Here is a 25094-nt window from a genome sequence, read left to right on the forward strand (position 1 = left end):
TGCCGAACCGTGAATCTCCGATAATGCTTTCGGATACACATACGATACGTATACTGGCGTACACGAAGGTCTACGACCTGAAGTAGGACGAGGTTGATTCACAGAAGGAGCGAACCGAACGGCGCTAATATTCAAAGATCCCAGGTGTGACAACTGTAAACAGAAAAATAGTTTTTATCTGGTTGGAATCGAAAGGAACACATCTTTTCTTTGCATGAATATAGTTTTATTTCCACCAAAATGCAAGAAGAAATGTTAGAAAATTATAGACGTCACGTTTCTCCTATGATTTATTTAAATTATTATTAAATAATTACAACGCGTATTTAACATCTATATTTTTTATATGTATAGATTTATGTAAATACAAAATAATTTCATTATTCGGATTTATTAATAATTTAAAATTTAAATATATTTCATTCTTTGTATAAATGTCGATAAAACTATGTTTTTTCCACTCTCTTTTTATTACAGTATACCTTTAGTAGAATTTAACGAGAAATAGATAAATGAATCTTATAGATTTATTTAATATTATATAATCTTTTATAAAAGAAGTATTGCAATTGTCACAAACTTGAACTGTGAATAAAGATTATATTTATTGCCATCAACGCACGTATTATATTATTTTTAATGCAAATTACTTTGTAGGGCAGTGTTAATAGGTTCTGTGCAACATTCAGAATTTTCTAAAGATTTGGAAGTATTTGTTGTACGCTTTTGTAGCTTGCGTTTATAGTTAAATATTAGTTTTACTATATATAAAATTATTAACGGTATGGGGGTCATTATGGCGGATGATACTGGTACCACTGAAAGAAAGAAAAAAAGAAAAAAAAAAAAAAAAAAAAAGAAAAATAAAAAAAGAACAAAAGAAAATTGGTTTAAAAATTGCAAATCAACAACTGTATCATGTATTTTCAGGTTCAACTTACCTGTAGTTAAATCATCGGCAGGTGGCTTTAAAGTAAATCTAAGTAAAAAAATAGAGACACCTGTATTTTGTATTCCTGTTTCAATCGCTATTGCTATAATATCTGGCCGAGATTGCTTAAAGATTAAGGATACCAACATGCCAAAAATAAATCCCAACCATGGCAAACCCATGCCTGCTACCATTATCTAAAAATTTGCAATTCATATTATATCATTTAATGCATTTTTTTTTTATTACGTTCGTAAAAAAAAAAACAAAAAAAAACAGATTTAAAAAAGCTCACCTGCCATGAAAATAATCTGAACAAATATAGATTAGTAAGGATAGCAAATACAACGATAAATATTATAAGAATTACTGAAAATGGTTTCATTATTCGTATCATCAACTTGCATAATTTTGGTAATTTCTTTTGTATAAGAAATCCTATCAATAGAGGTATTATAAGACCAACTGCAAACATTGCGATACGATTATAAGGTATGGCAAGGTTTCCGCGTTCAAAAATACGTTTGCCTAGGGTAAATACCCAAAATGGCATAAACCCTGTATAGAACATACGTTCATTTAAAACACTTTATATATAATGATGTTTTTTGATTTTTCTTTTCTTTTTCTCTTCTTTTTTTTTTTTGTACACATCTATATACATATATACGTTAAATTACCAAAAGCAAGTATAGTGCATATCGTAGTCATAGTGATAGAAAGATTCAAATTTCCATCCAATAATACGGTCCAAATATTTGATGCTCCACCACTTGGACTTATCCCTGTGAAGAACATGCCTATTTGTAGTTCAGGTTTGTTAGGAAATAAACAATATCCGATACCGTAACTCAACTGTGAAAACAAAATATTATATTATTATTATTATAGTTAAGCAAATTAGGCCAAGTTGTTTTTATTTTTATTAGATGTGTTACCAAAGGCATAAAGAAGAATTGACAAAAGCATCCTATGGCAGGGCCGATAGGTTTCTTTAATGTTCTTCTACATACTTCCCAATCCATAGCACAGCCAAAATTAATATAGAGAATAGATACAAGTATTGCAACACTAACAGTAAATATCGTATCTAACGTTCGTTGATAACGCACTACCGTAACAGAAAGAATATCTTTGCTGTCTTCTATGTTCTAAAAATATAAATTTGAAACAATCTGTATTATATAAAATTCATATTGCAGTGTCTAGATAAAATAACTCACCTTATCTTTCATCAGATATAATTTAATTTTTGTAGTACCCAAAAAGATACCGGTGATATTAAGTATACCATAGAAATGATTGCTATCATTTTGATTAATAACACCACTTATTGTTGCAACATTGGTCGATTCGCTTATATAATTAAAACTGAAATTTCCTGGATATTTCGTTTTGACAGAGAATGGAACGGTCTTTGTTTCTTCCATTGCTAAGCCAATGGAATTGGTTGTTAAATTCACAACCCATTTTTCTACCATAAATTGTTCAGCCGCAATTTGATGTAAAAAAAAGAACCATGTTACAAGGATGAGCATTCTTATCCACTGTGTAATTAAGCATATGATCATAATTTTAATTAGAAATTCTTATAGCATATATACATACATACATGCATCATACATATATATATGCATGATTGATAAAAGTTTATCATTATTATATAAAGGTTGCATTGGTTTTGATTTTTTTGCATGACAGAGAAAAAATGTTTTATTTCATTAGATGATAAAAAATCTATATCTCTTAGTAAGTAAATATCCCATTTTGGGTATAATTAATTCGATTGAGCAAACGTATTCGCATCAAGACTCGCGGTATATTTATATTTATTGTTATATTTATTGTATATTATTAAGACAAATGTCGTGTATTTAGATATAGATCTTTTAAATTCCAATGTTGCGCATATGATATTGAATCGATTCGTTATCGTGTATATGAATAAATGAAAGGAAAGATTTTAGTTTTAGTCTCACCTGTTTGATTTATATAGAGTGAAAAGAATATTTTCAAAAAAATATGATCCCATCTGATAAAATGTTGTTCGTTATGTTGGTAAATATACTTGGTAATACCGAAAACTTATAAACTGCATGACTGCATCTGTGCTCGGGGGGCCTATCTCAATGATGTAAACGTGTGATATATCATATTCCACTTGTCGGTCTATTGCATTAATTTAACGGTACTTTGATTTTCCAACGTTTCCAACTATCTCTCTCTCTCTCTCTCTCTATCTCTCTCTCTCTCTCTTTCTCTTTCTGTCTCTCTCTCTTTCTCTTTCATAGTTTATTATATTTGATATTATATTTTATAAAGCTGTAAGAGAGCTATGACAGTTCATCGGCCAAATATGAAGTACATTAAGAAGATATTTATTCTCGAACGTGCAAAGAACGAGAGTGATGATTAATCTCAAATCGATACTGTGAATCGAGCTTTAAGTGTGCGCGATATATCTATTTACAGATCGATCGAAGTTTTGTAATTCGTAGACACATTCCTATCGATCGAAGAGATTCTTTCGATCATAGTTCGAACCGTATCGGATTACGATATACGTGTACACGAATATGATAAAATGTAATAACATTTATTTCGAGGAATGAAATTGTCGAGGAGAAAACGTTCATACTGCGCTTGCGCGGTAATCTTTCTCTCTCTCTCTCTCTCTCTCTCTCTGCTGTGTGAAAAGGAGGAAGAGAAGGGGAAATCCACTTGTCAGTCGACTCGGGATAGGTGATGGTAGTAGAATGGTGAGTAGGTGTTGTAATGGTCGGATACATCGAGGCGCGCGATGTCTTCTTTTCTCCTTCGAAATCTAATTTTCATAGCGATAATCGGTTTAGCGAAATGCGAAACGGACAGACCGTGGTACGAAACTCTACCCGCAGTGGCAATGGACTACAAGGTGCATATCGATGCCGGAAAGGAGGATTGCTATTTCCAATTTGTAAATCCAGGCGCAACTTTCTACGTCAGCTTCCAGGTACACGGTCTCCTTTCACGGTCTGCTTCGATGCATAACCTCTTGGGATAATGTGATCCTTCCGTAAATAAGACATCACTGAGTTGTATATATTGAAAATGGAAAGATGTGCGCCGCGTGAAAGTCTAAGGAGCATAACTGATGGTTAGTCGGAATGGCAATTGAGTTATTAACCATATGGTTCCTTTTTCAAAACTTTCTAAAAGTACGTTAGATGAGTTTCTTAAAAAATAATAAATAATAAATATTAGTATCAATATCTATGCAATTCGCCATTTTTATTTGTTCGTTTATAATAATACGAATGTAACATGTATTTTTACACGTGCGAATTTGTTTATTTTTACACCCGCCGCCGTCGTCGCCGTCGCCGCCGCCGCCGCCCTATTTCTGTGTTTGTGATTGTGCATAGATAAAATGTTAATAAAAATATCATATGCCTTAATCGACATCGATATTGTTATTCGTTATAGCGAATAGAAGCGCAGCCATGACTATCGTCGGATAAGACATTTTATAAGAATGAATAGTGGAGGAAGAAAGGTTTATATAGTTTGTTGGCTTTCTTTAAGAGAAATTTTATGTCATTAAAAATGTAGGTACTACGTGGTGGAGATGGAAAGGCCGGATTTGCAGTGAGAAATCCGGAAGGCGTGATCGTTCATCCGTATCAATGGAGAACAGACGTGGATTATCAGGATCAGTCAGTTACCGGAGGTTATTATAGTGTTTGCATCGACAATCAGTTTTCCAGATTTGCCCCGAAATTGGTGAATTTGTATATCACAGTTATCAGGTATAATAAGATTTATTATTTATAAAAGAAATCTCGAGATGCGTTCTCGACGAATAACATACCGGAATGGGAATAAAAATATATTTCTTTTCTATTTCTTGTTAGGTACGATCAATGGGAAAAATATACCAAGGAATTGGAGGAGCTAAATCTGTCGGTTGAAAATTTCACTGTACGTAATAATCGATAAGAGAAATTAAAATTTATTTTATTTTTTATATAAGCGAATACTTCTTCCGAGCTCTCTTTCAAATAATAAGTACTTATGCTTCTTTCTTTTTTTCTTTTCAGAGTACGTTAAGAGGCGTGGAGAAAAACATCAATGATATATTGCAAACGCAACATTTAAGCCGTAGCCGAGAAGCAAGAGATTTAAATTTGCTTCTGGACAATAATTTTTACGTTCAAACGTGGTCCATCGCGCAAATAATTGTTATTACGGTGACTACTATGATACAGGTTTACTTTGTTAAAAGATTATTTCAAGTTAGACCATCGAGATATTCGAAGGCGAGCCTCTGATTAACTTTAATAAGAATACAATGGGAAGACAATGTCCGGTGTTTTCTCTATGGCGATAGTATGACCTTATCGGAGTATATTAAATTTTATTTTTTTTTTTCGTTTATAAAACACATTTTATACAAACCATTGTATGTTTCTATTCGATTACGAGGCGCGTAATTTTTAATGCTGAAATTTAATTCTCAAATTTTCTATATTTTTGATAACATTTGAAATATTTCAATTCAACAATATTTACATAAAACACGTTACCAAGACACTATAAGTTACTCTTCTCGCAATACTCTTCTCGTACGACTGATGCAATTGAATTAAGACTGTATACCATTATCTTGATAGAAGAAACATTCCACCAATCGTAAAATCCGTTTGAATATCCTTTCACTGTATATCGATGATAACAAGGAGAGGTGATATATAGATTTATTAAACGGTCTCCATGTTTAAATTACATTGAAATTTATGTACATAATTGTACGAACAATAAATGCAGACATACTTTTGTTACGATACGCTTTGCAGACGATCGGCCAAGTTTTGTTTCGCTCTTCTTTGTAAAACGCTACCCGTAAGGGCCAACAGACGATGTCTCTGTTTCAAGTTTCTCGCGCGCACGTGTTCAGAGGCAACTTCTTTCGTATAATTAGCAGGAAACCAACCTTGCTCGCCGTTCAATAGCTTCTCGCCGTGATACCAGCCATCCGTCATTTTTCTCATTACGTTAATAACATCTCCTACGTACAATTAATAAAGTAAAAGTTTGCTTTTAATAAAGAACATATTTTTTCATCGTCTTACCTGGTTGCAATGTAAGCTCATCGGGTTGGCTCGGCGAATAAGAATAAAGAGCCATTACTTGAGGACAATCCCAGGCTTCGTAAAGTGTTTCTCCGAACGTTTCCCGTTTAGGCGGTGATATAGCTTCCAACCACCTTTCTCTTTCCGTATTGCTTTCACAGGTTAAAACATATTCGGCCTGCTTACCGGAATAATTTTCCAAAAGAGTTAACATCATTGCATTGCGACCAGCAAAGGGTGAATCCTCGGAAACGGTTTCCAAGGCAAGAAGATTTCTTTTGCAAACGTCCGTTACGATGTAAGCTTCGTCGTGAGTACTGCTAATGGAAAGAAGGGAGGGAATTAATATAGGCTTATTTCCCATGATGAGCGTATTTTTCATACGAAACGCGTTTTAAGCGTTCATCATAAGAGCTAATCTAATGATTTCATCATTATTATTTTTTTCTTTCATATAGACATACTTGTGTTTAATCTTTGTGACTAGAAGATAATCTGTAAGTAGAAAAAGGTATAGCGGTGTTTTGTTGAACTTCTTCCCAAATGTAAGCTTATATTCCATATCCGCCTTCATAGTTAAGCGTATAACGGGTCCTTTTTTAATTAGACGTCGATTTTTTAATGCCAATGTCTTAATTTTTGCCGAATATTCCAATTTCCTATAAAGATCAAATAGAGATTATATATTTTACTGCTTTGCCCTTTGTATATAAATAAGACGAAACGAAACGACGTATAGATAAGATAACGTGTCACCTCGTTATCATTTCCATTTCTGCCTCTTGAGCCGCAGCACGTGCACCCTCGTTACACTCCGACGCGACATAAGTGAAAGTTGATAAAACTTTTTCCCAGGAGGATCTATCGGCGGTATTTTCGACGGATAATTTAGAAAGTACTGCATCGGCTAACAGCGGGAGTCTATAAATGTAAAATAAATTTTTTAATCTTAATACCGATATTATTGCTTTTCGTTATTAATATTTTACCTCGTAATACGTTGCATCGGTAGCATAAGGAACGAATTTAATGGCAAGCTTTGACATTCAGGACGGGACTCTATTTGTGCGACAGCCTCGACAAATTTGGAGCCGCCTTTCCTCGCTCTTATTCGATCGTGAAAAAACATTCTTTGTATTAAACAAGAGGAGAAAAACGGGGCGAGGGTGGGAGTGAGGGAGAGAGGGGAAAGGAAAAATCGAAAATGATCAAAATAAAAGGAGAAGGAGATTACCTCAATTCTTTCAATGTCATATCTATTTTAATCTGATTAGAGCAATATCCGACGAATATATCTAAATATTTGTCCGAGTGTTTAAGTAAAATGTCAGGCAAATTATTTAACGTAGGATCTTCCTTCCATATTATTTCCAGATCCGCCAATAATCTTTCCGATGCTTTAATCACAGCAGGTACTCCGCCAAATAGTTTATCTTTCTCAGAGCTCGTCAAAATTTCATTCGTTAATTCGTGATTGCGAAGGAATTCGTTGTCAAGAACACGAAGCGAATTCAAGTAGGACGCTTCCGACGTAAGGATCTCAAACTTTGCTTCTTGTATTTTCTTTTCTTCCGGCGTTAATCTCTCTATAAAAAATCGTTGATCGTCGTTATTAAACCATTAAATTTATTACTCTAATGTCGATTAATTTATATTTATTATACGTTAACATTAAATACTCACGTAAGAGTCCGCTGCGTACAACTTGCGGAGTTTGACACCATAAAGTACGTTGTCCTGGTTTTAGAAAATCCTCCGTAGCGAGCGGAGGAAAATTTAAATCTTCTACCTATATATATTACGGATATATTACGCTTTATTTCAATTTCATTGTCGTAGCAAAAGCAAGCAACGTGTACGCGTCAATAATCTTATGTATATGATATACATAGGTATAAATATACATATGTATATATATATATATATATATATATATATATATATATATATATAATGCTTTTTGCTTACTTCCTCGTATCCGTCGGAATCCGACTCGAAGGCCACACGTGCAACGGCTGCCTCATAAAATTGATACAAAGGTTCTTGGTCCGCCAAGACGCTGTAGTGATCTAGTCAAATATTTCATAATTCGCGGGATTTTAGCCGACAAGAGTCACGCGTGCATAAAGGCTCTCTAACTTACCGACGTCTCGCGACGAAGATTCGCAGTCGTTATTAATTTTCGTCGTACCAGACCACGCGGCGTACCAATTGGTATTACCATAAATGGCTTCTTTGCTGGTACCATTATTATTATTGTTGTTCCTCGAGGTGCAAATACCGTCGCTATCGTTTAGATAAAAGGTCGAAAAGCTGGTGAGGTTCTTTCGAAAATGTTTTCTAAAGCTAAAATATTTTCCATTGTCTGGCAGTTGTTGTTGATGGTGTACGTTGGTAAGGTCCTTGCCTTCTTCGGAAGCTTGTTCTTCCTCGACGAACAAAGTTCTTCTTCGAATTCGACCAAGACTCCCCTTGGTGATGCTCCACGTTCTCCGCAACATCTTTATTCTTCTACCCAATGTTTCCGTCAGACTAGATTCTCTCGGAGGCGGTGGTATCGGTTTCGCGGGAGCCTCCAGGTAAACATTCCCATTGGTAGTATTTTCACCTCGATTTTCGGCATTAAGATTGGGCCCGTTTACGCGCCCACTCGTTTCGCTTTCCGAATCCGTACCAAAGTCGTCCGGCTGGCAAAAACGAAGGCTCTCGTACGTGCTATCTTCCGAGGCGCTTTCTGTTTGGCGTAAAAATGAGAGAGAACGGTTGATTTTTTCTTTCTTCCTTTCTTTTTTTATTTTTTTTATTTTAAGGAACGCTAATTAATTATTAATTAAAAAATCAATCGTTAAAGAAATTTCGATAGATCATTTTGATCCTTCTTATATTTAGATTTTAGATTAGAAGAATTAAACGTGGCAGAGTAATGGCCACCAGTGGACTCGCTATAGAACGTTGAATTCGTTGATCGAAAGTACGTTTATGTACATTATGTATGTCGTGTAGAAGAAAATACATGGAGGGAAACCTTCGTGAACGTAACACGACGCCTCCTGCATGTCCGTGTCCTCGTCAAGATCCACGAGTCTCATTTGGACGAGGCCTTGGGTCTTCGTACCAACGGACTCTCCATCCAATTCCGAATTTCCCGATGATCTCCATTCTCCTTCCTTTTTTCCCGAATGATCGGCCAGTAACAGAGCAGAACCGGTGATGGCCACTTGAAAATCATTCGTGCAAGGTAAAATCTTTTGACATTTCGTTGCCCATCGAACCACCTACGATTTTCTTTTTTTCCCAAATAATCAACAGGGACAGCCGCGAAGAAAGAAGAACAATGACTAGAACATTTCTACGATATATTTTGCCCAAGATTCTCAAATCTTTCGAGATATGTCAAGGTCGTTATCGAGGCGATAGCGTCGAAGCCCGTGACCTTTGCGATTACTTATTTTTTCCTCTTTTTCTACTTGGCTGACTATAAAAAATATATGCATTTCTTTCTTAATGCGAGAAAGGTAGAAATACCGTCGAGAAAGTTGCAAGAAGTCCATCGAAATTCCATTCGTCGAGAAAGACAGAAACGAGGGGGGGGTAGAGAGAGAGAGAGAGAGAGAGAGAGAGAGAGAGAGAGAGAAAGAAAAGAGAGAGAGAGAGAAAGAAAAGAGAGAGAGAGAGAGATAAAGAAAAGAGAGAGAGAGAGAGAGAGAAAGAAAAGAAAGAGAGAGAGAAAGAAAAGAGAGAGAGAAAGAAAAGGGAGAGAGAGAGAGAGAGAAGAGAGAGAGAGAGAGAGAGAAAGAAAAGAGAAAGAGAGAGAGAGAGAAAGAAAAGAGAGAGAGAGAGAGAGAGAGAAAGAAAAGAGAAAGAGAGAGAGAGAGAAAGAAAAGAGAGAGAGAGAGAGAGAGAGAAAGAGAAAGAAAAGAGGAATCGCGTCGAGTCACATTCTTCTCGCACGGCTTCTCTTACCTTGCGTGTTCGGCCGTCGTGAGAGCGTCCTTAGACTCTGTCTCATTTCCACGACATCTCGGAATTTCAAACTTTCACGAGCGTTAGAATTGAAGAGAGAAGAAAATAACTATATATATATGTACGTATATATATATATATAGATGAACGATTGCTTGCTTCCTATTGCACCAAGATTTAATACCAGCTCGAATGAAACTGAAGCGAAGACGAAACGCGCACAATCTGTTGGTAACCCAAACGACGAGAGATATGGAAAGCCTCGCGACGCAGAGCTCGGTTCAGCCGTGACTGACAATGAGAGCGCACAAGAAGCGCTTTCACCTTCTATGCCGGACCAATCCACTACGTTTTCCATTCTGCGTGCGCTCCTGTCTTCTTTTGTCTCGAGTTTTCTTTTTTTCTTTTTTCTTTTTTCTTTTTTCTTTTTTCGTTTTATTTCCTTTGTCGTTTCCACTCTACACGTGCATTGATATTTTACATTCGCTTAGTCGATTGGGAAGATTTTTTTCTCGTTTCTTCCTTCGTATAATTATGATAATTAAAAAATAGCTGGATCGAGCGAGCAACAGTAGCGAACTCGCTGTGACGCAATTAAGACGGAGACGAGAGAGAGAGAAAGAGAGATAGAGAGAAAGAGAGGAGATTGGAGACTCGGTTGGACTATGCCACATTGGCGGGCATTTCATATCGCGCGCGGACTGTACCCACAGGTTGCCATTGCGTAAAAGCAATATTTAGTTCCTCCATAGACTTACCGTCAACAATAGAGTCGTGGCGAGTTCGCATGGAGGAAGCCGAAGTTTTCCTACATCTTCTCGAACGCCGTCTTTTCCACTTTTTGCCGGACCGTTGTCCAGTCTTCTTTTTACTCCATGTATTACACCGTTCGCCATTCTTTTCACTGAAAACATGAAACGATCCTTTCGACACCGAACCGTTTCTTTATATCATTTCAAAATGCTCGTCTATGTTCTTTGATCAATGATTTTTTACCATGTGCAGTCATGTTGACAGTAGCAAGGCAATGCGTTCGTAAAATCGTCCACGTCCTCCCATTCAGATTCTTTGCCGTTCGTCAGGACCGATCCCATAAAAGAGGTGGCCATGGAATCCCCATAGAGACTATTGACGCGTTCCTCGCCAATGGGTACAGCAACGTCATCGTAAATGTACCTTTCATCCTCACCATCCTCGAGACTAGAATAATCGTTGTTAATCGAGCTTTCTTGTCTCTCATCATCTTCCAATATCGTTTCAACTTTTTCTTCGATTTTATTTAAAAATGGAACCAAAACGTCGTCATACGTGTCATCCTTCGTGTATTTTTCATCGCCAGGCGTATTTTCATCGGAGCATGTCGGCGGTGGTCCCACATCGTCGTAATCGTCTTCCTAACGAATAGAGTTTGTTAAACTACGATCGATCATTGTTGTTGGGAAGGGGCAAAAGAAAATAAATAAAAAAATTAAAAAAAAGAAAAAAAAAAAGAAAAGCATAAAAAAGAAACAGGGATATTGCGCTACCTGAGAGAAGGACTTGGACAGCGGTGGTCCCACGTCGTCGTACGGTTCTTCGAACGTTCCCGCGAACGTTTCTTCATCCTTTTCTACAAGCGAGGAAGAAAGTCGAGCTTGCTCGTTCTTGTTGTCCAAGAAATTTCTCGTTCGATCGCTCCAAAGAAAACTAACATTGGTGCGTAATATAGGTTCGTAAGAAATTCTCATCTCGCGATCGTCCGTTTCGATTTTCACCGATCGGCAAGGATCTACGAGTTCGCCCTTATGCTCCTCTGCATTGCCTAGGGACGTCCTTTTTATTTCTACGTAAGGCGTTCTACCTTCGTTGACGTCTAGAAATAAGAAGTAGACTGGTGGAAAAGCAGTTGGAAAGGAAAGTTCAAGCTAGGTTTGCGACAGGCATAAGTTTGCGATACGTACGTCGTAAAGTTTCCATAGGCGTTTCTTCGCCGATAAGCCGATTAATACTTTTGTCAACTTCTTTCCCTCGTAGGAGAAGAGGTAAATTAGCGGATTTTTCTTCGTGAGTGATAATCGATTGTTCTAATTTCGAGCTGGCGATCTTTTCATTGGACATTAAGCGCGTATTGGTAGCCGAGGCAACGTGAACAAAATTCGATGGAGCCGAAATCATGACGTATTTCAATTCGAATCTCGAGAGACTCCTCGGTCGCGAAAACTCCTGATTCTCTTCAATACTCGTTTCATCCTCTTCGCCCAAGGATCTCGCCCGTGAGTCAAACGACGTTACGAAGCGATAATGCTTCTTCTTCTTTTTCGTTGGTTGTTTATGACGTTTGCCCGGATATCCTGGTACATAGTGCAGTACGTATCTAGCAAACTGTCTCTTCTTTTTCTTCTTCTTCTTCTTCTTTTTCTTATTATTCCGTACGCTACTTTTTTCCTCGTCACTGGAAAATAATATCGATTCTCTATCATACGTCGATTTAGATATTCCCGTGATCTTTTTGCGGTGAAAGCTCTCGTTGACATCGAAGTCACGTTCTACGAAGACTTCCGGGTAACATTGACTTTTAACATCGACTTTTTCGTAATCCTCCGAAGAATACGAGCAACGTCTCCCGCTGAGAACGCTCGAATAGTCATTCCACTCGTTTCGAATATTTGCTTTAACGTTTTCATTCTTTTTCTTCTCCAATGGCCAGTCGGCCATTCTTTCCTTCTTATATTCTTCTGTCGAAGAATATAATAGCTCCTCGTCTTTTTCGCTATCGGTTAAGATGCTTGTGGTGATTTCAGCCGATTCGGCACTCTCAAATATCTCGTTTCGTCTTTCGACCATCATTTCAATTTTTGCGCGGTATTTTCGAAATGGATTGCCCTTGTCTTTAGCCTAGATAAGAAATAAATTTCAATTATGCCGTCGACTCGGTAAATATTACCGCGAAAAACGTTCGAGTCCCTAATTGAGTCTCTGGGAATAAAAATCGAAGGAATTAAAAAAAAGATATCTTCCATTTCAAAATGATATATACCTATCATACGATAGATCGATAGAAAACGGAACATACTTTCCGTAACTCGTGACGATCCGTTCTCATTGCTATTGTTGGAAAAGAAAGTGGCATTACACAGTTGCCGAACATTCGTCCAAAAAATTTAAAGAATTCGTCTAATCTCATCGAGAAGCCATTAACGAAAATAATCGATTATGTGATTAACAAAAGTAAACGATGTAAGTGATTATGATCCTGTGTTACGAACATTCCACAGCTACTGATTAAATCGGAGGGTAGATAAGAGGAAAGGCACGCGATAAGATGGCGTAATAACGCAGCCCGCTTACGTCTTATATTAGTTTTAACGGTGTTTACCAATCGCGGTTAACCGTTTGCGCAAGAAGAATGGCCGGGCTGGCGAATGACAGTAAGATGAGAGAGAGAGAGAGAGAGAGAGAGAGAGAGAGAGAGAGAGAGAGAGAGAGAGAGAAAAGCTCCTGCCACTTTAAAAAAAGTCTTCCTTTGTATTTGTACGTACCATCAAACCCGTTCGTTTGCTTTCCCAATGGGGCCCCGAATCCTTTTTCATCTCCTCTTGCGTCTCGATATCCGTACCACCATCGTGAAGTTGCAACGGTAATCTCGTTCTCTTCAAGGCCAAACTATTTACCGTCGGATAAAGAATTTTGTCCGACACCTTTTCGCATCCACGAAGGGAATCTCTTTTGGAGCTTCTTATCAAATTCATGTCCTCGTCTCATCGATCTCGATCATGACACTGACGAACGCGCATATGTATATATAAAACGTCGATTGCTTATACTTTTAGTTATTTCGTTCGGTTTCTTTATCTTTCTCATATCACGTTTCTTGACGTTGACAAGAACGAACGAGTGGCATCGTATAAACGGCGATAAGTCGTTGATCTGTTCATTTTTGGATTTTCATCGAACATAATTGCGTTATTATTTTTGTAGATTCTAGTTAGAGTTTCACGTCGCAGACGCGATAAGAAAAATGATCCTATTATTATCGAAGCACACTTGAACGTTCGGTAAACTTTCGCGTTTGTCCGATCCAGCGAATAATAATTATTATACAGTTCGTTCGATTGTATGGAAAATATGGCAAGTCAAGGCCGCGGGTACCTCGTGGTGCTTTGCGAAAGCACGCGAAGTAATGAACGGACATAAGGAAAATCCGAGCGTAACCGAGCGTCGGTTGATGCGTGCAACGACGCGACTAAGGCGGTCGCTTTTACGCGTCGCGGTGAAACCTTTGCTCGCTCGTTCACTCGCTCGTGCGTCATCATAGTATACGATCGTTTGCGACGAGCCAATCTCTCGTGCCATCCGCAGCTCCGCTCGATCGCATTCCGGAATGCTCCGCCATTTGCGAACGAATCGAGCGTGCGTGCCTGCGTGTGGGTTGCGTCTGTGCGAGAGAGGGAGAGAAAGCAGAGAAACTCTCAAGAAGCACATTTACTTATTCTCTAAGTACGATTGTAATACGAATGTAGTTGTATTTGACGAAAGAATATTACAAGTGCATCTACTAAATATCTTTCCTTTCTATTTTCATTTTGAAAAAAAAAAAGAAAAAAAAAAGAAAATAACGACTGCCAAAAATTATTCTCCATATGTAATATGTACTTTTCCGTTTTCATTTCTTTTTCTTACCTTGAAGCGAACATTCCATCGAGGTCCGTTGCGTTAGGAAGGTATCAAAATACGCTTTCCTTTCCGTTCCTTCGAAACACGTTCCTACATGACACGTTCGGAATTTTTTCGGAAGGCCATTAAACACGCTTGTCGTTTCATATTTATTTCTTCCTCTATCTTTATTTTTTAAACACATTCGAACATTGTAGATACATTTTCGTGTTATTCCATTGAGAATTCCCTCGATAATTCGATATCGATGAAATTTTTATCGAAGATTCGAGATGGAAAAAGGATATGAAAATGGTGGACAATTGAAAACTCATTCGTTATCGCTTCGTTATGACACTTATGAGCGAGAAAGTCTGAAGGCTGAGCCAAGAATTCCAGGGGGGAGGGGTGGAGTCTTGGGGCGCAGGTGAGTGAGCTCCGGGATGATGATGTGGCACATTGGCCTCGTTCGCTCGAATAACTCCTCTCGTCGCTATTAGACCGGTTCTCTGTAAGTCGATTTAAAGAAATTTTTCCTTACGGAAATACCGCGTCACAAGTCAGGTACGAGACAACGAACGCAAGAAGTCGATCGATCTGGCGAGGATCTACGCGAAGACAATCAATTCTTTCCGATAATTTTTCATTTTCCATATATATATATATATATATATATATATATATATATACATACATATATATATATATATATATATATATATATGTAGTAGGGATATCATTTATAAGAAATATCGATTGTATGTGAAGAAGAAAATGATGCAAAGTTTACGTGTCATTATGATAATGCGCATTTTCATCGGTTTTTTTCTCTTTCTTTTGCTACTTTGCTATTTTCCGAAAATAGCCTATGTCAAAAATAGAAAGCTTTTTCAGAAAACTCCGCCAGAATAACGCAGTAAATTGAGCTTTACGTTTTAAAATTTTCCTCCATTGTTCATCAAAATTGGTCAAAAATTACTTCTGTTATCATTGATGACGTAAATGCTGTTTTCGACATTTTTCACGAAGAAAAAGTTACTAGTACTCCTACGCCCCTTGAAATTTGCGACAAAAGAGATAAAGCTCGCAGCAGCCCCACTACTGATTTTCATATACGGAATGGTTTATCTAGTCGGTGAAGTTGCAATTGATAAAGTGTGCGTAAATAGCTGATGCTTAGATTTTTTGAACATTTCCGAATGCAAAGAAATAGGTTGCACGACGCTCGTACAGAGAAGCTACGGAAACTCACTCAAGATAAGAAAATACTCATCCCTAATCGTTTACGTTAGTTAACATATGGAATCTTAACATATAAAAACTGCTGGTGCATGTCGCGAAAAAAACAATGTATAACGTATTAAAGAACGAAGAATTTTCTAGAAATTCGAAGCAGCGATAAAAGAAGCTTCGTCCTATCGACGAAGAATTCTTGGAACTCTATGCCCTTTACAAACAAGCTACAATATAGAGATTGCAATAGACAAAATAGTAAGTTGTTGGGAGTTTCCATTATTACAAAACCGTTTCGTTCGCAATTATTTTATTGTGAGTTTAATTATTTTAAACGTTATCTATTTTATCGCAGGGAATATCAGCGAAGCCCAATGTACATTCGATTTGAAAGGAAAGGTAAAATGGGAAGCTATGGAGAAGCAAGAAAGGCAATTCAAAAGAAGCGGCCAAACATTAAGCATGTACATTAAGCATGTCGGCGAATTGATGGAAAAATATAACGACGATTACGGAATAATTAAACGAATATGATAATATAAACGATTGTATAAAATATTGATGTATTATGTTTCGTTTGGAGAAAATACTACGATTATGTAATAGTTTTCTCTTTTTTTTCCTTTTTTTTCCTTTTTTTCTTTTTTTATCCTTTGTCAATATTTTCCTCCTTTTCTTTCTAGATCTTTTCTCCTAGATTTTCGTTAACGAATCAATCCGACGTAGAAACTAAAGACAGGTGAAAAAAGAAAAAAGTTTGATTTCTTTCTTTTTAGAATTTTGTCGCTTCGACTACGTTATTTTTTGCTGAGGCATCTTAAAAAGCTCTCGGGCAACTTTTTTTCTCTCCCGAGATACATTAAATAACACAAAGCTGACTAAAACATTTGACTAATATTGTAATATAGCGCGGCTGATTTAGCGATCATATAAATATTTCCAAATCATGTAAGTATATTAAATAATGGATATTTCAATTTGGTCGAAATTATCGTCACCTTTTTTATTCGTCCTTGACTCAATCTTGAATCAATCTCGATTTGCAATCTTGCAAGGACATAAAACGATGTACTTTGTCAACGGGACAGCAAAACAAGACGATAACCCTGACCGAAGACCCATAATCACCTGAGAGTTCGTTAAGTATTATCGGCTTTTATTATCCTTTCGTGGACTGATTCAGATAACTAAATATTGCAAAATTTAAGATGTCTTCATGTTATACATGTGCTAATGATACGTTGAACCCACGAGATCGATAAGGACCGTTAATTTTTAATTAAAATAATGATTACATCATAAATATATCATCATGTAAAATAATGTACATGCATACAATTTAATTATCGATTAAATTATTCCTTACGTTTAATGTTTAAGTATGTCCGCTCTGTTCTCTTAATTCCTTAGTTTTACAAAAGGGAATTAATGTAGCTTTTCTTAGGATTTTCTGCATCTGTGCTGATCGACTTAATAATACCTCTTCAATGTCCATCGTTGAAGAAGGGAATTTTATAATGGGAAAGAAAGAAAAGAAAACGTTATAATATTTGATATAAATTTGATATCAGGTCGATCGATAAAAATAGGAAAGTTATATAAAAGTTATATGTAAACGAGCACCTTTTATTAGGTTAGAATCGGTCGGATTCTAAAAATTGAAATAGATCGAAATTGTTGGAACGAAAAGACCAGACTCTCGGTGATTGGAGAGTCGAGCGTCGAATGACGTCCGATTGATGATACCCCACGTGGGCTTTTCTTCGCGATACCCTAAGCCGGTAGCAATGGCAAATGCAGCAACTCGAGATAGAGCGTAACCCGATATAATTGGGGAATAATATAATTATCAAGGTTTAACCTTCGATCGGCCGTGTCAGACGCGTTTCGCGTAATGTAAACGGGGGATGGTATCGCTATTAGATAATGAAATCGTGGGGGACATCGGGGGTCAGAAAAGCTTGACCCTACCAGGTCACCGATTATGAGCACTTTTAGATATGTCTTAGGTATAAAAGTGGTGCATAATCCCATCGTGAGCATACGCAATCTTGTATCAGACACAATGCGGTATACATTCCTTTTATTGGCGCTCGTGGCCCTCGGGGCAGCTACAATTCCGCAGCAAAAACAACGTGCTGGTAAGTAAAGAAATAATTATTATTTACTCGTTATAATAGTTGAGACTATTTATAAACTATGTTACCCGTAAGAACAAGTCTAATGCATTATAAGACCGCTTAAAAATCTATCTATTTTCGACTTTAAGGGAACTGCCAAATCACCAAAAATGTATTTATTTAATTACAGCAAATAAAGAACTCTTGCAGAAGCAGCAAAATTGCATCGATCTTCTTGAACAGATCACTCAGGATGATATACCAAACCCGCAGCTAAATCAACTCGGCCATAACTATGACATTATTGCAAACTACAACATGTATCAAAATCCGATAATCGCCAAGTATTACGGCAATGTCGTTAAAGCTGGTTTGGTTCAGCCTAAGGGCACTGCCTTTTCCAACTCTGTCGCTCAATTGCGCAAGGAAGCATCTCTCCTTCTGAAGATCTTTTTGGATGCCGTCGATTATAAAACTTTCTTGTCTACTGCCGCTTATGCTCGCGTTAATGTCAACGAAGGACAATTCCTCCAGGTATATTTCAACATTTTAATACGAATTTTATATAGAATATCTCATGTAGAATAACGAAACGATTTTTTGCCTGATAAAATAGGCCTTCATCGCTGCCGTCTTACAACGTCAAGACACCCAGGGGGTAATTTTACCTCCATTATACGAAATCCTTCCCCAATATTACTTTGACTCTAGAATCATCCAGGAAGCACAAAAAATCAATTCGCAAATTATTCACTCTTCAACCGTTCAAAATGTTGTTATTCCTGTCAACCAAACCGCATACTTGCCTCACGGAGAAGATCAGCTTTCTTACTTCACGCATGATGTTGGACTTGCAAATTACTATACCTATGTTCATTTGGCTAGTAATATTCTGCAACAGGTAAGCGTGCTCGTTTGTCAATTGTTACTTTGAAAATCTCCCTAGACTTAAAATTGACTAATAAAGCATTTCTTTTTTTTTGCTTTGTTTTCTTTTTCTTCAGAATCAACAACAGCAACAGCAACAGCAGCAGCAGCAGCAGCAGCAGCAGCAGCAGCAGCAGCGGCAGCAGCAACAGCAGCAGCAGCAGCTGCAGCAGCAGCAGCAGCAGCAGCATCAGCAGCAGCAGCAACAGCAACATTACTATCAATTAGGAGGTTCCGGAATTCAGTGGTCAGAACAAGACAGTCCTATCGGTGCAGGAGCTCAATCCGCCTATCTTCACCAACAACTTTTGGCCCATTACCAATTGAACCGCCTTGCCAACGGACTTGATCCAATTAATCAACTCGACTACGTTACCGTACAGGCTCCGTTCGAGCCTCGTCTTCAACATCCCAATGGTCTCTCATTCCCCGGCCGTCCAGAATACTTGAATCTTGAACAACAAGGCTCGCAACAGCAAGAATTGAGCCAGACTGTGAAGGATTTGGAAAAGAGATTGATTGAAGCCATCGACTCTGGATATGTTCAAACTGCACAAGGTGGCTTATTATCCCTTTACCAACCGCAAGGCTTAAACATACTTGCCGAATTGATTCAAGGAAATGGGAAAAGTGTAAATCCAAGGTTCGTCGATATACGATAGATTTTATATTATGAAAATAGTCAGATTGAAATAGTATATTTTTTTGTTTTTCTTTATTTTTTTTCCTCTTAAATAGATACTATGGCAGTCTTCAAGCAGCAGCTAATCATCTCCTTGGCAATGCTCCCCATGTTAAAAACATTTACGACTACACGCCGTCCGTTTTGGAACTTCCCCAGACATCCGTTCGCGATCCAGCCTTCTACCAACTTTACCAAAAAGTAATCAATCTCTACAAGCGCTATCAAAATTCCTTATCACCATATCAATACAACGATCTCGTTCTTCCTGGCGTTACAATTCAATCCGTTGATGTCTCTCCATTGACGACTTTCTTCGATGAGTATTACGTGAGCCTTAATCAGGCAACCGTTCAAGAACAAGGACAAGGAATTCTAAGTGGACAGGTTGGTCAACAAGGCGTGCAGCAAGTACAACAGCAAGGACAACAGCAAGGACAATTGCAAGGACAACTACAAGGACAACAGCAAGGACAACATCAAGGACAGCAGCAAGGACAGCAGCAAGGACAGCAGCAAGGACAGCAGCAAGGTCAACAGCAAGGACAACAACAAGGACAACAGCAAGAACAACAGCAAGGACAACAGCAAGAATCAACTATACAGGCTAAATTAATGAGATTAGATCACCACCCGTACAATTATCAGATCATCGTTCAATGTCAGAGTCACATCCCCAGTGCCGTTGTTCGCGTTTATCTTGGACCAAAATACGATAACCAAGGACAACCAATTAGCATTTCTGAACACAGACAATTATTTGTAGAATTCGACCAATTCGTTCAAGACCGTACGTATGAAATTCATCCAAGGTCTTTTATAAAAATATCCATTTTCATTAACATTTTCTACAACGAAGAAGAAAATGATTCACATATGATTTGATTTACAGTGCAACAAGGGCAAAATATTATATCTAGGAACTCTCAACAGGCGTCAGGACAAAGCCACGACTATCCATCGACGCAAGCTATTCAAAAAGGTGTAAACGCTGCCATTAATTCTCAGCAGCCATTATACATTACAAAAGTAATGATTTGTTTTAATAATGAAATAAGGGCAAATGAACGTGCTAGATTATAACGATCCCTTGTATATATTTACAGCCACAGCACGTCTATGGTTTCCCTGCCAGGCTATCTCTTCCCAAGGGTACTTCCAAAGGTTTACCGCTCCAGCTTCTCGTAGTGATCTCCGCGTCGATAACACAGGAGAATCCGAATTACGGACCAGTTATCCCAGAACAATACCAGAATTATCAGGAACATTACCAAATAGTAGGAGCTAAAGAGAACCAGCAGCAACAGAGACAGCAACAGATACACGGTGTGGAAACAACCATGGAAGTTTTGCCTGAGCAAAATGATCTAGAACAATTTATCGAAGGTAGTATCCTATCCGTGAAGAAAAGATCAAGTTGGACGCTACTGGATAAGTTTGATCGCATAAAAAATTTATTATTTCCAGCCGTTGGCACAGAACAAGGTAGTTTCTACGCGAAACAAGGACAAACTCCATACACCCAAGTAAAAGCTAATCAGTATGGGCACATTCAACAGTATCACCAATATGGACAACAACAGACACCTAACGGCGGACAGCAACAATCGACCGTTCTGGGCGGTGTTTTAGGCGGCGTTCTGGGCGGAGTTCAATCTGGCGTTCAAGGTATGTATGGTGGCGTACAAGAAGGCATTCAAATAATGAATAACGATGTCAAAGGTGTCGTACCTATACACGGCGTGCAAGCTGGTGTGCAAGCTGGCGTGCAACTTGGCGTACAAGAAGGCGTACAAGCGGGAGTACAAAGACAGCCGCAAGGAGGCTTACAAGTACAAGGAGGACAACAAGGAGGAGTACAAGTAGGTCTGCAAGGTGACGTACAAGGAGGTGTACAAGGAGGTGTACAAGGAGGTGTACAAGGTGGTGTACAAGGTGGTGTACAAGGTGGTGTGTACGGTACGAGCCACTGGCAAGGACAACACGGTGTTTGGCAAGGACAACAAGGGCCGGCGCAACATTATAGCAGCGGACAGACGCACGCCGGTGGATACCAAGGAATTTATCAAACTAGCGGCCAAGCTGTTCAGGATCAACAAGTCGATAACCATTATCAGAACAAAATGATTTCCGAAATCATTGGTGGTGCCATTTCCCTCGACGGCAAGCCTTACGGTTATCCATTGGACAGACCTCTTACTCCCGGTGCTCTTGCCGTTTCCAACATTTACGTTTGTGATGTTGACGTCAAACACGAGGGTCAACTGACCAATACGATCAACCAGTAATACCATCACCAAAATACTTGTGACTAGTGTATTATATCGTAGCAATATGAATTTGATCAATGTCATACTTAAAAATAACACGCATTACCGGAGTGTTTGCGTGTGTATTTGTTTGCCTCTGTGTGCGCGTACCGCTTGATACGAAAAAGATAAAAAGGGAATGATTAATATGGAGAAAGCACAATAAATAAATTGTCATAAAAATATATTACGACAGAATTCTTTTCCGATATCTATTGTAAATTCCAATATGGATCTTAACACGAGATTTAACGCGTTTCAGGGTACACTGAAGTAGTTTTTCTTTCTAACTAGATAAAGTATCGTTTTATTAAGAAATTACGCTAGTATAACGAACGCTGAACTTGACAGGGTTTCTCTCCAATGGACATTCTCTCTCTCTCTCTCTCTCTCACATTCACTCACTCCCTCTCTCTTGTTTTCTCTCTATCGTTAATATTGGTCTTTTGTGATGTTTCCAGAAAATGAAATCGTCATTTTCGAAACCGACTCACTTTTCCCATCCTCACTCGCCTGTCATCATTTCCATGAATTCTGTAAATAATTATACGCGAATAGAAATGTGACTAATGTCTTAAGGTACATTATGTCACGTTACTTTGAAGACATTTTAAATTCTGTGTAAAAGGTAGAAATGTTAAAAAAATAGTGTATAAGCGTACCATCAAAATCCACCGTTCCAGAACCATCTGTATCAATTTCAGCGATTATGCCATCGAGATCGGAACTAGTTAATTTGTCATCTAACGCAGCTAAGATTTCTTTCAGCGTGGCCGTAGTGATATAACCATTTCCTTCCCTGTCGTATAATCGGAAGGCTTCCTTGAGTTCCTCCTGCATCGCTTCGGCGTCTTCCTCTTCGAGAAATCGTCCTGCGATTCTACAGAATCCATCAAAGTTCACCTTGCCCGTACCTTCGGGATCATTTTCCTCTATCAACGCATTCAGTTCACCATCATCGAAGAGCTGACCCATCGTGTTCAATATCGTTGATATCTTGAGGGTATCGATGACACCACTCTTCGTTGTGTCGAACATTTGGAAGGCTTTCCGCATTACCGCCATTTTTTGGTCGTCTTCTTCCTTTAATTGATTGATAAATGAACATGTATTAACACTTTACGTTACGTTTTACTCTTCGGATAGATTAATAAATGACTTTTTGTTTTTTCTTTTAGTCTTTGAGAAAAAGGACGGAAAGTGGGGGAAGAGGAAAGAAGCGAGAGAGAGATCCTTACCATGATCACGCTTTTTCTCGCACGGCCGACGATCGATACCTAAAGAGACGACGGTTCTTCCGTCTCGCGTTATATGTAAGACTTCCTCCACGTCTGGTGAAACAGCTAGAAAGAGCCGCAGCCGATGATTTTCGGCTCAAAAATAGAGCCGCTGCGAGGAAAAATGAAATATGTTATAAGTGGGCAACGCACGAGTTCTCCACGCGTGCGTTGTTAGATGACGAAGACGATCCTGGTGTGTCTGTGTGTGTTGTGTGTGTCTATACGTCCGTCTCTCTCTTTCTTCCCCTCTTTCCCTGTCTGCGTTGCGTCGCGCTAAAAGTTATTTCGTTAACCGCAAAATACAGTCTAACGAGTCTGTGTACAGTCCTCGACTAGCGCATTAGCATAGCATTCTTAGTTCACTGCCCACGCAGTCTGTCCCTGCAAACGATTACAAGGCGCGACGTTACCTGGCATGCGGTACGGTAAAAATATATCGAGTTCCTCTCGTCCTCGAGTACTTAGAGCACTTTGAACACGATTCATCATCGTTCGTGCATTTTCCAGTTAAGGAAAATTAGGTCGGCGGAGATAGATTTTCTCTCAACACTGCGATGAGTATCGCGTAATAACGAAACAATTAGTCAATCCGGCATAGTGGTTTAATCTTGATGACGATGACCGAAACAGTCATCGGATACAAATCGAGATATTACCGTACGAATAGAACCTTTTTCATTAACGTTACCGTTACATCGAACGATAGTTTCAGGTTGGACAGCAACATTTCTGTGCCAAATGTTTTAAACATAAAGAGAACGGTGCCAAAAAGAGAGCTCGCGCCGTAGAACGCAAGAGGGTGGCTAGCGCACTTCTCATATCACTCACAATTCTATACTATATATCTTTATCGTCTTTATTTTTCTATATAGGCTCTATCGCATTAGAGAAAAGAATTGCAGAGAAGATTTGGTTGCATCCTTTAATAAACATTCATTCAGGATAGATAGAAATGATAAAATGATTAATTATTTTAATGTTTTTGCCTTCTTGAAAAAAGAATATACCTTTATTATGCTAATTATTACGTCGCCGCTTTTATTCTACAGCATCTCATCGGTTTTTTACGAATCTTTTTTTGAAACACACGTTTTTGAAACGATCGTATAATATCTTGGTGGAATAATGGCCATAATTAAAAAATATTCTTCTATTTCAATTATAACACGAATAATATTCCAATAGAACATAGAAAAAGAAATTTGATATTTGACATAGGTGTCTTTCATAACGCGACACGCATAAATGTCTTTACGCTAATTACGGACCGTTCAAGGAGTATGGCCGTTCAAGGAAAGAGATTATTATTCGGTGATGGTAATATATATTTATTATTAGATTATAATTTTTTTCTTTTTTGCAATTTTCATTATATTTCATTTGTATTTGTCGCCGAGATCGGATACGCTTTGCGAGCGAAAGATGGCGAAGATATGCAACAGGATCCTTAGGCGTTCGAAACTCGATGATATGTCCAACAAATATGGCGGCACAGAGAACCGCAGCTAAAGGCTGATACGCAGTACGTGTTTTCTCGATATTTGAAAACTGCCAAATAAGGTGCTCGTTGACTATTATTCATGCTTGAAAATTTTTTAAATTTCTTTCGAATTAATTAAAGAGTATCTTGAATTTGTTAGAAATTAAATATATATAGGATTGTCATATATAAGAAAAAAAGAAATGGACGTTGTAATTCTTCCAACTTCTCCTCTCGAACTGCTTTTATTTCTTAATTAGAATTTATTTTCGAAGAGAATCTCATATAAACAAAAGAAGTCGGTCATATATTGATTTAGCAGAATGCACAAGTGACAAGTTGAATGGATTTATGTATTTTCAAAAGAATAATAACGCATAATAATGTAATATCGAAGGAGATCGGGATTGTGTATATTGGTTTCGA

General features: G+C 37.9%; 6 protein-coding genes across 14 annotated transcripts; 3 read left to right on the forward strand and 3 right to left on the reverse strand.

Moving 5' to 3' along the window:
• Nucleotides 1-22: 22 nt before the first annotated feature.
• LOC118442195 (ileal sodium/bile acid cotransporter-like) lies at nucleotides 23-3440 on the reverse strand. Of its 3 annotated transcripts, none has more exons than XM_085661981.1 (7): nucleotides 2911-3378; nucleotides 2155-2478; nucleotides 1870-2082; nucleotides 1612-1786; nucleotides 1227-1489; nucleotides 942-1128; nucleotides 23-153 (listed from the first exon to the last, which is right to left on the reverse strand). In XM_085661981.1, the coding sequence occupies exons 2-7, from the start codon at nucleotides 2467-2469 to the stop codon at nucleotides 125-127; spliced, it is 1182 nt and encodes a 393-aa protein (XP_085518107.1). In that variant the 5' UTR covers nucleotides 2470-2478; nucleotides 2911-3378; the 3' UTR covers nucleotides 23-124. The 3 variants fall into 3 exon arrangements, with proteins under 3 accessions (XP_085518107.1, XP_085518106.1, XP_035723427.2); XM_085661980.1 differs by lacking the exon at nucleotides 23-153 and adding an exon at nucleotides 408-818 and having other exon boundaries at nucleotides 2155-2405; nucleotides 2911-3440; XM_035867534.2 differs by lacking the exon at nucleotides 23-153 and adding an exon at nucleotides 409-818.
• Nucleotides 3441-3554: 114 nt separating this feature from the next.
• Nucleotides 3555-7003, forward strand: LOC118442199 (transmembrane emp24 domain-containing protein 5). Of its 2 annotated transcripts, XM_035867543.2 has the most exons (5): nucleotides 3555-3690; nucleotides 3784-3923; nucleotides 4523-4719; nucleotides 4825-4891; nucleotides 5011-7003. In XM_035867543.2, the coding sequence occupies exons 2-5, from the start codon at nucleotides 3834-3836 to the stop codon at nucleotides 5239-5241; spliced, it is 585 nt and encodes a 194-aa protein (XP_035723436.1). In that variant the 5' UTR covers nucleotides 3555-3690; nucleotides 3784-3833; the 3' UTR covers nucleotides 5242-7003. The 2 variants fall into 2 exon arrangements, with proteins under 2 accessions (XP_035723436.1, XP_035723435.1); XM_035867542.2 differs by having other exon boundaries at nucleotides 3642-3923.
• Exn (Ephexin) lies at nucleotides 5489-14269 on the reverse strand. Of its 6 annotated transcripts, none has more exons than XM_035867517.2 (16): nucleotides 13524-14267; nucleotides 11946-12879; nucleotides 11532-11857; nucleotides 11002-11399; nucleotides 10764-10909; nucleotides 9068-9259; nucleotides 8186-8776; nucleotides 8011-8111; nucleotides 7726-7831; nucleotides 7277-7628; nucleotides 7032-7148; nucleotides 6799-6963; nucleotides 6507-6701; nucleotides 6043-6362; nucleotides 5744-5978; nucleotides 5489-5628 (listed from the first exon to the last, which is right to left on the reverse strand). In XM_035867517.2, exons 1-15 carry the CDS (start codon nucleotides 13731-13733, stop codon nucleotides 5749-5751), a joined length of 4383 nt encoding a protein of 1460 aa, XP_035723410.2. In that variant the 5' UTR covers nucleotides 13734-14267; the 3' UTR covers nucleotides 5489-5628; nucleotides 5744-5748. The 6 variants fall into 6 exon arrangements, with proteins under 6 accessions (XP_035723410.2, XP_085518084.1, XP_035723411.2 ...); XM_085661958.1 differs by lacking the exon at nucleotides 5489-5628 and having other exon boundaries at nucleotides 5652-5978; nucleotides 11002-11205; nucleotides 11314-11399; XM_035867518.2 differs by lacking the exon at nucleotides 5489-5628 and having other exon boundaries at nucleotides 5652-5978; nucleotides 6043-6359; nucleotides 13524-14269.
• A 1082-nt stretch (nucleotides 14270-15351) lies between these two features.
• On the forward strand, nucleotides 15352-16455 carry LOC118442205 (uncharacterized). The gene is made up of 3 exons (XM_085661985.1): nucleotides 15352-15924; nucleotides 16021-16128; nucleotides 16226-16455. Exons 1-3 carry the CDS (start codon nucleotides 15810-15812, stop codon nucleotides 16402-16404), a joined length of 402 nt encoding a protein of 133 aa, XP_085518111.1. The 5' UTR covers nucleotides 15352-15809; the 3' UTR covers nucleotides 16405-16455.
• A 1402-nt stretch (nucleotides 16456-17857) lies between these two features.
• On the forward strand, nucleotides 17858-22443 carry Hex110 (hexamerin 110). The gene is made up of 9 exons (XM_035867520.2): nucleotides 17858-18011; nucleotides 18181-18524; nucleotides 18607-18891; nucleotides 18995-19560; nucleotides 19656-20389; nucleotides 20492-20628; nucleotides 20706-20985; nucleotides 21067-21267; nucleotides 21322-22443. Exons 1-9 carry the CDS (start codon nucleotides 17936-17938, stop codon nucleotides 21885-21887), a joined length of 3189 nt encoding a protein of 1062 aa, XP_035723413.2. The 5' UTR covers nucleotides 17858-17935; the 3' UTR covers nucleotides 21888-22443.
• TpnC25D (Troponin C at 25D) lies at nucleotides 22076-23305 on the reverse strand. The gene is made up of 3 exons (XM_035867546.2): nucleotides 23147-23305; nucleotides 22571-22991; nucleotides 22076-22442 (listed from the first exon to the last, which is right to left on the reverse strand). Exons 1-3 carry the CDS (start codon nucleotides 23147-23149, stop codon nucleotides 22414-22416), a joined length of 453 nt encoding a protein of 150 aa, XP_035723439.1. The 5' UTR covers nucleotides 23150-23305; the 3' UTR covers nucleotides 22076-22413.
• Nucleotides 23306-25094: the final 1789 nt, after the last annotated feature.

This window comes from Vespa mandarinia, chromosome 16 (genome assembly GCF_050613455.1).
Source record: "Vespa mandarinia isolate Hongniang chromosome 16, ASM5061345v1, whole genome shotgun sequence".
NCBI lineage: Eukaryota > Metazoa > Arthropoda > Insecta > Hymenoptera > Vespidae > Vespa > Vespa mandarinia.

Excerpts from the sequence above, each read along its gene's own strand:
- LOC118442195 (XM_035867534.2), bottom strand. The coding sequence starts at position 2,469 with ATGCTCATCCTTGTAACATGGTTCTTTTTTTTACATCAAATTGCGGCT. Across the intron at positions 1,490-1,611 it reads ATGCACTATACTTGCTTTTG|GGTTTATGCCATTTTGGGTA; the intron begins GTAATTTAACGT and ends TGTTCTATACAG. Across the intron at positions 819-941 it reads TGCCGATGATTTAACTACAG|TGGTACCAGTATCATCCGCC; the intron begins GTAAGTTGAACC and ends TCTTTCTTTCAG.
- LOC118442199 (XM_035867542.2), top strand. The coding sequence starts at position 3,732 with ATGTCTTCTTTTCTCCTTCGAAATCTAATTTTCATAGCGATAATCGGT. Across the intron at positions 4,720-4,824 it reads TTGTATATCACAGTTATCAG|GTACGATCAATGGGAAAAAT; the intron begins GTATAATAAGAT and ends ATTTCTTGTTAG. Across the intron at positions 4,892-5,010 it reads TGTCGGTTGAAAATTTCACT|AGTACGTTAAGAGGCGTGGA; the intron begins GTACGTAATAAT and ends TTTTCTTTTCAG.
- Exn (XM_035867517.2), bottom strand. The coding sequence starts at position 13,733 with ATGAATTTGATAAGAAGCTCCAAAAGAGATTCCCTTCGTGGATGCGAA. Across the intron at positions 7,832-8,010 it reads ATTCCGACGGATACGAGGAA|GTAGAAGATTTAAATTTTCC; the intron begins GTAAGCAAAAAG and ends TAATATATATAG. Across the intron at positions 6,964-7,031 it reads CCGATGCAACGTATTACGAG|ACTCCCGCTGTTAGCCGATG; the intron begins GTAAAATATTAA and ends TTACATTTATAG.
- LOC118442205 (XM_085661985.1), top strand. The coding sequence starts at position 15,810 with ATGCTTAGATTTTTTGAACATTTCCGAATGCAAAGAAATAGGTTGCAC. Across the intron at positions 15,925-16,020 it reads ACTCATCCCTAATCGTTTAC|AAATTCGAAGCAGCGATAAA; the intron begins GTTAGTTAACAT and ends AGAATTTTCTAG. Across the intron at positions 16,129-16,225 it reads AGATTGCAATAGACAAAATA|GGAATATCAGCGAAGCCCAA; the intron begins GTAAGTTGTTGG and ends ATTTTATCGCAG.
- Hex110 (XM_035867520.2), top strand. The coding sequence starts at position 17,936 with ATGCGGTATACATTCCTTTTATTGGCGCTCGTGGCCCTCGGGGCAGCT. Across the intron at positions 18,525-18,606 it reads ACGAAGGACAATTCCTCCAG|GCCTTCATCGCTGCCGTCTT; the intron begins GTATATTTCAAC and ends CTGATAAAATAG. Across the intron at positions 20,629-20,705 it reads AGCCATTATACATTACAAAA|CCACAGCACGTCTATGGTTT; the intron begins GTAATGATTTGT and ends ATATATTTACAG.
- TpnC25D (XM_035867546.2), bottom strand. Across the intron at positions 22,443-22,570 it reads TGGAACGGTGGATTTTGATG|AATTCATGGAAATGATGACA; the intron begins GTACGCTTATAC and ends AATTATTTACAG.